General features: G+C 35.0%; 1 protein-coding gene across 12 annotated transcripts in view; it reads left to right on the top strand.

Moving 5' to 3' along the window:
* Positions 1-9,675, top strand: part of ANKS1B (ankyrin repeat and sterile alpha motif domain containing 1B) — a 281,952-nt gene extending 272,277 nt beyond the window's left edge. For 7 of the 12 annotated variants that reach the window (XM_070947771.1, XM_070947768.1, XM_070947779.1 and 4 more), the window contains 2 exons: positions 7,530-7,697; positions 9,498-9,675. In XM_070947771.1, the coding sequence (XP_070803872.1) occupies positions 7,530-7,697; positions 9,498-9,608 (279 nt within the window). In that variant the 3' untranslated portion in view covers positions 9,609-9,675. The remainder of the gene's footprint in view (positions 1-7,529; positions 7,698-9,497) is intronic. The other 5 variants (XM_070947769.1, XM_070947767.1, XM_070947778.1 and 2 more) reach the window with 1 other exon arrangement.
* The last annotated feature ends 4,088 nt before the right edge of the window (positions 9,676-13,763 follow it).

Raw genomic sequence — 13,763 nt, 5'->3', positions numbered from 1 at the left:
CATTTCCATATACCACCACAACACTTCAAAACTTTAAGTAATGGGTTTAAATGAAGTGCATAGCACTAGTCTGTGTACAGAGCCTCCATCCTCTCAAAGAAAATTGAATATATAAAACTAGAAATTTGAAAACTTGAAAACATGATCAGGGGAACCATGTGCATTCTATTATAGGGATGGTGGAAATATCTGAGCTGCATAGTCTTCTGGTACCTCAACACTTTACACAGATGATGTTTGCTAATCATCAAATTAGGGGTGAAATGCTCCCGGTTCGGACTGGATTGCCCGATCTGGTAGCGATGGCGGCAGGTGGTTCGGAGAACCAGTAGCAAAATCCCTGCGCGCGCCCCCATGCCCAGCTGAGCTGCGCGATCATCAGAGGCTTTTTTTTTTTTTACTTTTGAAAGCATTTCCTCTACAACCTCTTCGGCTGAAGAAATGCTTTTAAAAGCCTCTGATGATCAGGCAACTCAGCTGGGATCGTCAGAGGCTTTTAAAAATGCTTTTAAAAGCCTCTGACCATCCTAGCTGAGTTGCCTGATCATCAGAAGCTTTTTTTTCTTTTAAAAGCATTTTTTCTGCAACCTCTTCAGCCGAAGAAGCTGTAGAAAAAAATGCTTTTAAAAGCCTCTGACGATCCCAGCTGAGTTGCCTGATCGTCAGAGGCTTTTAAAAACATTTTTTTCTGCAACCTCTTTGGCCGAAAAGGCTGTAGAAAAAATGCTTTTAAAAGAAAAAAAAGCTTCTGACGATCAGGCAACTCAGCTGGGATCGTCAGAGGCTTTTAAAAATGCTTTTAAAAGCCTCTGACCATCCTAGCTGAGTTGCCTGATCATCAGAAGCTTTTTTTTCTTTTAAAAGCATTTTTTCTGCAACCTCTTCAACCGAAGAGGCTATAGAAAAAATGCTTTTAAAAGTTAAAAAAAAAAAGTTGGCCACCCCCACCCAGTCACATTACCCCCCCACCAAGCCACGCTTACAAAACTGGTAGTAACAAATTTTACATTTCACCTCTGCATCAAATGGACAAATTTTAGATTAGACCTCCCTTTAAATTGTAATTGTAAGGATGGGGGCCTTTTGATGGTAAATAATCTCATTCTTAATCAGAGATGTAGCTTTTCCAGGTCAAAGTTTTTCAGGTAAATTTAGCAGCTTCACAGTTGTACGATACTTGCCTCACAGGTGTTCAGTCTAAAATAAATCAAAAAGCAACAGCAGCAGGGATTTCTGTTTCCAATGACTGGAATGGCTTAGAAGTAATCAGCTAGAGAAGCTACAGAAAAATCAAGAGACAAGTAACTCTTGTTCTTCTTTAGCACCCACGTGGACAAAGTATGAACTTCCTGCAGGCCAAAGGCTGCTTCACATGTGTCCTCTCTTGATCTTGGCAACTCAGTTATTACCCTGGGTAATGGGTATCCTTGAAAGGGACATGTGCTGGTAATCCCCACCTCAGGCCTGAATCTCACACAACAATAAATGTATGGCATTGTTATGAAGAAACTATTTCAGGTAAGAAGAAGATTGCCCAGAAGAATATTCTAATAATATTACAAGGATGAAGAAGGATTTAAGATAATGCAGAAACTTTTGTAAAAGAACACACATCATTTTTGTTTCTGAAAAGCGAATAAAATAATGGGACGAAGAAAAATCATCTGAAAGAAGCCTACATCAAGAATCCTATGTAAGTATATTGACTGATATTTGCTAGGTTATTTTAATTAATATTTGATTTGACTAAGCAGTGGTCCCAGCACTTATGACTTACAAAATGATTTTAAAAAGCAAATGAGAAATTAATTAGATTATATAAAGTTAAGTCTTAATCCAAAGTTTTTTTTCTGGCTGGCAATAGCATGGATTCCCTTGTTACATTTGACCATAGAGTTGAACAAAGAGATTATATAAAAATCTCATACTCTAGATGAGTTATGTGGTGTAGATTGTGATGTACAGTGTTTTCTTGATGTAAAACATAGAAACAAAGCTTGCTTACTGCAGCTATTTTTTTCTTCAAATCATTCTAATGGAGGGAAGAAACAGATAAAAATATTAATCCCTTTGCTTTATTGCAGGAACTTGGTAACGCAAGTAATAATTTGAGAAATCTTGAACTTCAAAGATTAATCACCAGATGTACTATCCATGGATGTACTATCCATTTTAAGTTCATGTCAAGATGGTCAATTGACCTTTATTGAAAAAATGTTAAAAAAAGATCAAGGAAAAATAGACAAGACAATGGCTAGAACTATATTTGCAGGCAGCGAGCTCCTGTTGTGACTGGAAACCATTTCTGGAAGGAACATTATGACCTAATTTGCCCATCATATGAAGTGTCATCTCTATTGTTCTACTTTACTGCTCTATGTTTGTTTCTAACATTCCAATAAATTTTTTTCTCTACGTATTGATGCTTTTAGTTTATTTCTATGTAAAGGTTGAAAATTCATAAAATAGACTAAATGAAATATTTTTTAGATCAAATAGTGTACCCCAAATGCTACGGTAATGCATATTAGGGAAATTGAGACAAATGTGCATAGAAAAAAAAACAGTTTTATTTCTTTCTAGAAAATGCACATCTCTCTCTATCCTTCCTCATATATCTCTAAAAATGACCCAGAATCATGCCAAAATGAATAAAATTAAGCTTTGTGGTTTTGTTTTTGTGAATCTCTCTCTCTCTCTCTCTCTCTCTCTCTCTCTCTCTCTCTCTCTCTCTCTCTCTCTCTCTCTCTCTGTGTGTGTGTGTGTGTGTGTGTGTGTGGCTTAAGGACTCCAAAAAGTGAACTATTTCTGTTCCCAGGCATCAAAAATAAGCTAAAAATGTCAGTCACATCTGTTCTAATGTTAGTATGCTGTTAATCCCTATGTTGGTCTGGTAAATTATTGGATTAGGGAAGGATTGCTGGATTTATTAAGGTAATGCATATTTGAGTCTTTATACTTAGAAATATGTACTAATGTGATGTTATGAACATGAGAAAGCCTTGTTAAAGAAAATTGATACTCTCATAAAATAGATGTTGTACAAAAGGGTTTTTTTGCCTAATGATTGTGTTAAGACAACATGTCGTCATTTATTTTTCCCATATACTAGTAGTAAGTTGAATCTATCAGGATACATATCTTGAGAATTCAAATTTATATTTTAATGTTTTAGAAATCTATTTTCCATCAGGCAGAGCCAGTGCTATAAACTGTCAATAATGAGAAAAGATGAATGCATTATAAAATATTGCATTAAAGTCTTCCTGGATAGTTGTGTTGGACAAATTTAATTAAATATAGACAGAATATTTGCAGGACAAGTGTGCCATGAACTTCAGGTTCCTCAAAATATGTTTTTCCAATAAATATTTAAAAATTAGACAAGGAATATTTGAACACCTTTCTTTATTATGAGTTACTGCTTCCCATAATAAAGGAGGGTAGGAATATCTGCCTGTGTGTCTTAGCTGTGAATCTCCTAGAACAAAATCTGAGCATATGAGGAATAATTTTAAAGCTCCAGTTTTACAAAGAATATTTTATGTAATTTTTGCTAGCTTAATATTCAGATAGCTCCTCTCTCTTTCCTCTATGCTTTAGTCATTAACTGAAATTTTAAAAGTAATCAGGCTTTGTCTGAAGCTCTCAGAACTCATTACCCAAATAAATGCAACTGAACAGGCCATTCGGTCTGCCTGGCACAGGCATGATACAAGCTATTTTTCTTACGTACTTCTACGCCACAGGTCCCCAACCTGCGGCCCACTGGCCCTGTGCTTGGCTGCAACACCTTCGGCTGCGGAAGAGGTGGGCAAGTGTGTAAGTTGCATTTGTGAAGCAGTGCACAGGCACACAAAACGATCCCCTCTCCCCTCTCATACCACTGCTGCCGCCGCTGGTCTGCCAAGACACAAAAATTGGGAAACGCTGTTCTATGCAACAAGTCATCCTTTTAGAATCACTGTGGTTAGAAATGAATATTTATGGGCACATGTTGAAGAAACTTTGCTGACTATTGCTGTTTACATACGATTCCGTACAAGTGAAATAATCCAACTGAGGATTTTTATGCATAGGCAGAATATCTTGAATAAGATTTTCATGCGTGTACTTGCCTGAATAGCCAGTTTATATAATATTTTTGAAAATTTTGAAAAATTATATTTTAATGATACGGTTTGAGAAAAACTTAAAAGAAAACATAATGTAACACATATAAACATAGGGCTGGATTTTATTGGGCTCACTGACATTTCAAACCACGAGTTTTATCGGGCACAGGATAAGGAAGAAGCTGTCTAAAGCTGCTACTACTTCTCTGGTTGGGTTATGGTTAGGTTGGGCTCTCAGCGGAAGCAGAATCTGCAACCTCTCAGACCTTCTTGCCAAGTGGTTTATCCTGTAACTAATTTGCTGCTTCTTCATGACAAAATAACTGGGAGTTAAGAGTTATTGTCAATTGCAATGAGCAACTAGTAACCACCAGTTCTGCATATGGTTCACAAAGCTCCATAAATTCAATCTATCCAAGCATATAGAGCTGTATTCTGGGACAAATAATGATTAGTTCAAAATTTTACTGTATTGACAAAAAAGGATAAAGCAATATTTTCTGTGAGGTAAGCATTCTAAGCCTTTTAAGACTTGTATCTCAGCTTAAACCCAGTGAAATTTGCCATAACTATATTCCTTAAATGCTGATAAAATGTGAATTTTTATCTTTGCAATAGTGCTGTTTATCACTGGCTATCAAATAATTTGTGAATTAAAATGCTGGGTTTTTATTAGTATTCCTGTGTGCTGTGGGCAAATTTTCAGTGTGCCTAAAACTTGAAAAATGAGTTTTGTTAATATTGCATTTACCAATCTGATCTAAAGCATATAAGCTATCATTTCAGATGTGTTTCTGCTGTAAGAATTGCAGCCTTATAATGCAGACATACATTTGGAATTAAATTTCAACAGTAAAATGAACTATTGATTTTTAATATATATATCTTTTTATCACATATAGATAGAAACTTTGGAATTTCAGAGGATGTTACAATTTCAGATGTTTAGTTTAATTAAAATAACTGCTAGTGTTGTGGATTGTGATCTGAAAAGCATGAGCTTTAGAAGCTCATAGAATGTCGGCTTGAAACATTTAGAATGATTTGTTATGGTTCCCCCAACATTATACTGTAGTCAGACTTCCCGCTGAATTTTCAAGTTTATTCTTCACTTCCAGGCTGCTGTAGAACATTTTAATCCAATAATCAGTACATGAATATGTCAAATAATATTTTAAGTAGTATGTTGCCAGAATGGATCATCACATTCCAACAAATCATGTGTAATTCCGCAGAATAAGCTTCATAATTGGCTGAATAAAAATACCAATAAAATACATACAAATATATACCACCTACATCAATATTTGTAAACCTTGTCTATCACAACTGGCTGAGAACGAAATGCAAATACTATTTAACAATGTACAATTTTATAATCACTAGCAAAATAAATATTACAAGACTAGTAGGCAAGTTTGCTGTTGCATAGTTTCTTCTTAAAAATCTATGTCAAACATACCAAAATAAGAAATCTGGATGATTAAGGTTCAAGAATCCTTCAGCTTGGAAATTTAGTGGATAACTTTGGTCACTTATTCAGCTCAATCTGTCGTTTTATTGTAGGGAACAAGTAGAGGCAGGGATACTACATATGATTCTTTTCACATTAAGATGTGTAACATTATGTGGGAAAGACTTGGGAGACTGGGCAAAGATATGCTACCAAGAGAACAATCAGATAAGAGACAGCATAGCCCGCAACTGGAGAGTGGATGGGAGAAGAGGCTCAGAAGAGACCCTCCTTAGTTTCTTGGGCTATAAAGGAGACTGAGGGAAGGAGGAAGAATTGTATTTTCAGACTTACAAGATTCTTACAGTGTAGCTTTACAATAAAGTAGAATTTGCTCACCTGGTTGTGATTCCTATCTGGTTTACCTCAGAAGGACAAGAGAAAAGTTATTAAATTAACAGATAAATAAGCAAACCTACATTTTAGTAGATAGTTTTAGTAACTAATTTATGGAGTCTGCTTGTTTCATTCCCTGATGTTAATGATTGGACAGTGATAAAAGATAAATTGTAAAAACAATTGCTGTCTCTTTTGCAAGATTAATCCAATTTACAAAAATATCTTTAAAAGTTTCATTTGGAAGTATTACTGGTTTACAAATAATGGAAGTTTCAAGAAGGCAGATCTCCCATTTCATGGCCAGTGTGAGGTCAGCATTTATGAATGGATTTATGAGTATTTTAAGATTCTTATGAAGTAAGCCAATGTACAGTTGCTATCTGTGTAAAGGATTGAAAGTTTGCAAAACATCAAATCTTTTATCATTCTGTTATTGTCTGCATTTCAGTGTGGATTATGATGTTTTATGTTATGCAGTAACCTATAAAAATGAACACATGGTGATTTCAATCGACGTGACCAAGTAAAATAGATTGTTTAAACTCACAGTACTGTTCTTAAAGTGATAATAAGTATAAACAAATAGGAACATGAGTTTCTCTTCCCTTTTTACTTACCAAATAATTAGGAGGGAATTATCTGCCATTAACTGGTAATAGAGGATGCTATTGAAAATAAAGAAGTAACTGGGAAGAAGTAATTAAACTAGAAAGAAATGAGAGAAACCATGTTTATACTTCAGCTCTTCCCCTCACTTTCTCTCCATTTAGTTTTGTTTTGTTTCCTTTTTCCTTCCCTTCCCTTCCTTTCCCCTTCCCAATGCAATTTTCCCTCCTTCTCCATATTGTCCCTTATCCCTTTGTCTTTACAATTTCTGCTGGAATCAGGAAGGGGAATGTGGTGTATACTTGTGAGTTTCTGATTATGACAGTATTAATTTTATAAATGCGACAATTAATTTTAAAGACAATATATTTGTTGGTTCTGGCCTTACCTATTATTACAGTGTAGCTTCTGGCAGATACAGTATACTCATACATGTATATACATATGTGAATGACACATAGACAGACACATTCACATTGGTGCAAGAGTGTTCGCCAGAGTTGCTTTTAGAAAGAATTGGCAGTCCTACGTTGAAAAGCTGGTGGAGCTGGATATTGCACAGAATTGTTAGGTTTCTAATTTTTTCCCATGTACTCTTCATGGAGGAGGGTGCATTTAGAATTCAGAAAGAAGTCCTGTTTCTTCCAGGTAAATACAGTATTGTTTGCAGAATTCTGTGTATTCAGTATGTCCTACACCCATTATCTTGCTACAGACTGAGTGATTGAATATTTACATTTAAATGTTCAATTTATTGTAGGTGAGGGAAGAAATCAAGTATGTTGTCTCTACATTGTTTTTTTTAAAGTGTCAGTAGTAGAAAATGATAAAATACCACCCATGCGCAAAAAGCTATTAATATAGCCTTTTCACAATTAGTCAAAGCTACCCTATATTTAAGATTTTCTTTTAAACTTATATTCATAGCTTAATCCTGCTGTTTGTTGCTATTCCAGAATTTAGCCTATGAAATAATTCTCACATTGGGACAGGCATTTGAAGTAGCTTATCAACTGGCACTTCAGGCTCGAAAAGGAGGCCATTCTTCAACACTTCCCGAAAGCTTTGATAATAAACCTACCAAGCCAATCCCAAAACCACGTGTTAGCATCCGAAAATCTGTGGTGAGTAAGAAGCATAATCCATATAGAAGAAACTTGATATCAATGTGTGATAAATGCTCTTGGCCTGTGTTTGTAAATTTTACTCCGAATATGCATTTACTGTAACTAGCTAGATTTTTTATTTTAGTTTCAGAAGTTTGATATTAAAGACATTCTTGAAGGTAATTCTAACGATACTACTTGTAAAGTCTTTAGCAAATAATTGATAATTATATCCAGTATAAGATTATGCCTCAATATATCTGCTGTTCTTGGTTCAATGATCAGTAAGTAAAGTAAAAGAAAGGCACTTCAAGCTCAACTCCTGATGACTACATGGACACATCCATGTAGTTTTCTTAGCAACCCTTTTGCCGTTGCTTTCTTTCAGAATGTTCTCTTGACTTTTTGTTCTGGCTTGCCGCCCAGGTGTTTTAATACAGATCGGTAGATGCATCTCTCCAGATATTATTGAATTCATGATCCCTATAGCCATATTTTTCAGAGTTATTATGACTGAAGGGGTAAAATGAAGAGGCATGACCAAACTCATAGAAGATTTGTAACAAACCAAAAAGTATCCATCGTCAACCTGTAGATTGGGGAGGAACTGAAAATTTTTTTAGAGAACTGACAGAAAATTAACTTCCTAAATTGTTATAAAGATCAAATTGTGAGAAATTAATGCCTAATACTTACTAGTTATTAGTATCACTTATACCCATTTGTAACATTTATTGTGTATGATTTACAATAATAGGTGTTATATCAATTACAAAAAGATAAAAATAAAACAAAATGAAAATCAGAGCATCTTATAAATAAAATCCGGAGTAGTAGGAGATAATATAGTTGGCCAATCTGATCAGATTGGTATCTCCCCATGTGAAGGTTAAAACTGTACGTATGAGTAGAGTGGTTTTTCATGCCTTACTTTCCAATCACTCCACTCAGACTGTTGTGGGAATAACACGAAGGATGATTCCTAGGTAAACCTGGAGATCCTTACCTGGCAAAAAGGCAGGAGGAGGAGGACAGCTATATAAATATTTGATTCAATGTATTAAAAAGTCCATATGATTGGAAACAAGAATTCAAATTCTATCTTCATCACAAAATTTATAGGAGGGATGGGAAAACCCTGTCTCCTTTTAGCAGCCTAGATATCCCTCTTTTCATCTCAAAATCCAGGAAGAACCAAACATGTGATATTTAAGTTTATTATGTGCTCACTACAACAAATATTGTACTACTTTCAGCCACAGGAAAGTTTGCCAACATTGAATCTTAAGTATTTGTGAGTTTTCATGAAAAAACCTTTATGTTTTGGTAGTTTTATGATTGTTGGAGTTTATTTTATGATTTGAACACATGAAATGTTGTAATGCATACATTACAAGCCAGCTGAGGAACACTGTTCACTATTTATGTTTTATATGCACCTCTTTCAAATTGCCTGCTGCTTTTTGTGATATTGACTAAACAGTTGTACTTTGAATATATGTACTTACAGTAATTTCAAAGTCAAAAGAGAATGTGAGTCTTGCAGTCCAACCTGCTTTTCAAATCTGTAAGCTTCACATGCTGCATCATGGTGTAAGGTTATTCTACAATTTCAAATTTAGTGTAATGTGTTTCATTCCAGCAACACAATTTTGTGAGGGCAGTGAAATTTAACAATCAGTGTCCTACTGGATCATCAGTAGGTAAAAACCAATATATGGTATCCAGGTAATGTACCATGTTGACAAACTTTAAACATAGTTTTAAAATTCTGTAATTTAAATAGATAAAGCATTCCTGTGTTTATTTGTTTCAAAGCAGATAGATCCCACTGAACAAAAGACTCTTACCAATCTACCATGGATTGTAGAACCAGGACAAGAAGCTAAAAGAGGAATTAATACCAAGTATGAAACTACAATTTTCTGATAATGAATTGTTCATCATTTCTTGTTGTGCCTTGCACTCAAAGCAGTCACAGCACAGCCTTTCCATGATAAGCAACTCTTCAATCTAACAGAGAGGAAGACTGCACTGAGTGGCCTTGAAACTAGCAAAAACATAAATATATATAAATAAATATATATATAAATATAAAGGCTGCTGGTCATTTCTGGTGATTGTTCTTCCTGCAGCGTTGACAGAAGAATGACATGGGATGAAGACTTTTCAAAGAGCCCACAAGAGGAGTGGGAGATAGTTTTCGTGCACGCAATTTTCTTAGGACTTTGCCACAGTGCTTTCTTTGATTTCATATTTTAATGTTCTACTTTTACAAAGGTCTCTAACATTAATGCTGCTTAGTAATACAATGTTCAGTTATAGTTGGGTTTCTTATTTGGCAAATTGAACATTGAAATAGACCCAGATTATTTAATACAATATTTGAGAAATTATGAAAATTCTATAATTTTTGTTTTAATACGTTTAAAAAATAATAATAGCAAGTTATTAATTTCCTTCATTTGTTAGTTGCTGTTTTTTTGTAAACTACATGCCATTTAATCATCTGGAGAAAAGAGGTTCTATATAGCAGTGTGTTAAGATTGATAAATGGTTTTAAGAAGAGGAATTAATAATAATGCATGAAAATGCACCTTGTATTAAATATTTTTGTGTGACAGAGGAAAAATTATATGAAAAAGTGTGAATATTTATGATAAAATCATTAATTATGAAGAGAATTTGGATTTAATTTGAAGTTAAACTGCTGCTGTACTGTTTGCAACAGTGGTAACAGTGGTGTCATCTATAAACTGGATGCTTTGTACTTTGGAAGAATAAAATAAAAGCTGCCAGCAATTGCACTAAGGTACATGCAACTGTACACAGTTTTTCAAGTTATTATAGCCATGCATTTAAGCTTATCAATGTTTCAAAGATGGTTTTAATCCAACTGGAATTTTTATTAAATTTTCTGTCGCAGCTGATTTTAATGAAAAAGTTCAATTCAAAAGATTTTTTTCCTAAATAAAGTTTAAAAAAATCCAAAGTAATACATTGTTTCCACAAAATAACCTGTTGAGCACTGGCTTAACATGGAATTTAATGAAATTTGCTTACAGTTTTGTTTCAAGTATTTTAATTTTTTAATGTCTTCGTGGAGTATTTGTACAATAACATTTATGTATATTTCAGTGGAACTGAATAAATTACAGTAAAAATATTGATCATAGGCGAAAAACAGCATTTTAAATGTATATTCTATCCAGTCAAATTGTGAATCATTTTGGACATCATTATAGAGATATTTATGAATAGTGTGGTTGACTTCAATGTTTTTTATTCTTCTTTCATATCTAACTGAAAATTCAGTTACACTCAATGGAATTTTTAGCAAAATTGATAATGAAACTCGATTTAAAACTGAAAATTGTATATGGTTTAGTTGATCCTAATCATAGCACTGGATGACAAAAGAACCTTTTAATACAATATACTTGAACCAATTAGTTCCTTGTATATATTTTGCCTATCATTGTTGATATGTATGTAGTAGGCTGATATTAAACATTGAAAATAGTACCCAAAGGAACATTGTATAGGAACAAGCAAATAGTAGCCTCACTGCAACAAATTCTTCTCTGTAAATATGCTTGGGCTTCCAGTTATAAATTTTGTAATTTTGGTCATTATTTATATCCTTCAAAAGCACACAAAATAAATTGAAGTTGTACAGTCAGCATTGGCTTTTTCACAATTTAGTAAGGATAATATTAAATATCAGGCATTCTGAAATGACAAGGAGTATGGAAAACATAATGGTCTAATGGCCAGTGTAATCTGAAATTCATAGTCTACTTTTAGTGCAATATGATAAAAAAAAAACCTAACAGTAAAAAGAGGCTTTTGTTTTTAGGAATTTATTCTGTTTCAGTACAAAGCAATGGAAGGAGAGATGTTAAAATGGAAGAAGGAATAAAGCTAGAATATGGGCCTATATGTATTTCTTTGGTTCAATTTTGAAGTAAAGAGTTCATGAAAAAAAATTATAGATTTGGGAACGTATTTCAAATACAGGTAGTCCTCAACCTATGACTATTTGTTCAGCACCATTCAAAGTTATAACAGTGCTGGACAAATGGTGGTTACAACTAGTCCTTGGCATTCCAGCTGTCCCAGCATCTGCATAGTCATATGATCATGATCTAGGCATTTGGCAATTGGTTTGCACTTATGAACCAGGTTCCAACACTCATAAAATTACAAGTGCCTTTTGTGACTTTTCTTGCCAGCTTCCCCACAAACTCAATTGGGAAGCTGACAGGAAAGGTTGCCTGTTGCTGGGTTAGTCTGCTCCACCTGTGCACTCTCCCCCAGTCCTTCTGGGCTTCTGCCATGGTTATTTTCAAAGGGAGACTCACAGAAAACATGTGTAACCTGGATGAGTAGCAATGAGAGTATGGGTCACTGTTTTGAGATCCTCCCACTTAGGTAGCTGCTGCGACCATCACAAGGCATAATCAAGGAAGCAAGAATTATACAATAATATATTTAATGTAAGTATTATATAAAGTACATGATCTTGGAAACATCAACAGAACTTCATTTTTTAGCATGCTAGGCAAAATCATTATAGAAGAGTGCTCTAATTCACAATTCTCACAGATGGTACAGAAAGATACTGGAGCTATGGTACTTAAGCCTGACAATAGCCCTAATAGGGCTCCAGACAGCAACATTCCTCTCATCCAAGCTCCAGGAAACGTCATCAACCAGGAGAGCCAATGATGTTTCAGTCACATACCCATGCTTGAATCCAGATTGAAAATGTGCCAGATAAATCTTGTTTCTTCCACAATACTTTGAAGTTGATTTTCCAGCACCCTCTTACTCTACCAGCAAAACAGAAGACTGGAAATTGGCAACAGTGTCAAAAATAGAGAAGAGTTTGTAATAACCTATTTCACAAACAGCTGCAGACTATCCTCCAGATCCAGCAAATATGCTTTTTCCAGACCATATGAATCAAGAGGGACAGGAAGCAAGCCCAGAGGTAGCAGAGATCATACTTCAAAGTATCCTTTTTACTCCATAGGCTAAAAGAAGTCTCAAATATAATGTTTTCTATTTCAGCACTCATCCCATCAAATCCTGCCCCTATAGAGTCAAGATACTGATGGATTTGAACATTATTGGTGAAATGTCATATAAACTAGCTATAGTGGCCTGGTAGAGATCTACATGCTAAATCCTAACAAAAAGAAAGTTTTGTTACTGTTGGCCAACAGCCCACCAACACAAGGGAGCAGTAGAGATGTTTCACCTCCCTTATCGGCATAAAGTAGACTTGAACATAAGCCCTGCCTTGTACTTAATCTGATTCAGTTTTTGTATTTAAATATTGGTGCTCAAGGTATGGCTTCCGCTGTTTCATCCTTCAAAAATCTTATTGAAACAAAGCTGCTATCTGGGATGAACCAAGCGCCTCAGGAGAAATTACACATAGGTACTCATACTTGTCACTCGAAACCACTGTCCATTTTCTCCATTACTTTACCCCCCCTTGGGGCCTGTTACTAATGAGTACCAGCTTAATATCCAAACCTTTCATTGCAGGTGAGGACCATTCTTCTACAACCTCTTCTTCCACTCAGTCTACAGTCCAATCCCTGAGAACTTCGTCAATTGCCACAGGCCTTTTCTGGCCCTCTTCATGTCAGGGCTTGGGCATCTCAGCTTTTTTTCTCCTGTTCCAACCTGGTTAAGTTGTACAGTAATTCTTACTATGTCTGTTGGGCCCGCCTAGATTGAAGAGATATTTAGATATTTTTGTCTGGAAGGGCATTTTATTCTTGCCCAACCTGTTTCAAAGACCTGATGTTTGCAAATGACTCAATGTCAGTTTGGGTGTTAATATCTTAAGACTCTGTTAAAATATTGCCTTGGCCTGATATCCGACTGAAAGTAGGCGTGTTGAGAGTCAAGCTGCCAAACTGCTTTTGACAAGTTGGTGCTCCATATGGTGGAGGAAATGTGCCTACCTGTTCTTCAAGGCATATTTTTGGTAGCCTTTGGGTTCCATTCAGAAAATGAGCTAAAAAGAGACAACTAGAAATCTAGCAGAAGTTTCTAATCTGCCTA

This window comes from Pituophis catenifer, unplaced genomic scaffold (genome assembly GCF_029215685.1).
Source record: "Pituophis catenifer annectens isolate HBS135680 unplaced genomic scaffold, rPitCat1.0.hap2 SCAF_7, whole genome shotgun sequence".
Taxonomy (NCBI): Eukaryota; Metazoa; Chordata; class Lepidosauria; order Squamata; family Colubridae; genus Pituophis; species Pituophis catenifer.
Note: the sequence above shows the minus strand (reverse complement) of the source record. Positions and strands in the feature narration are given on the sequence as shown.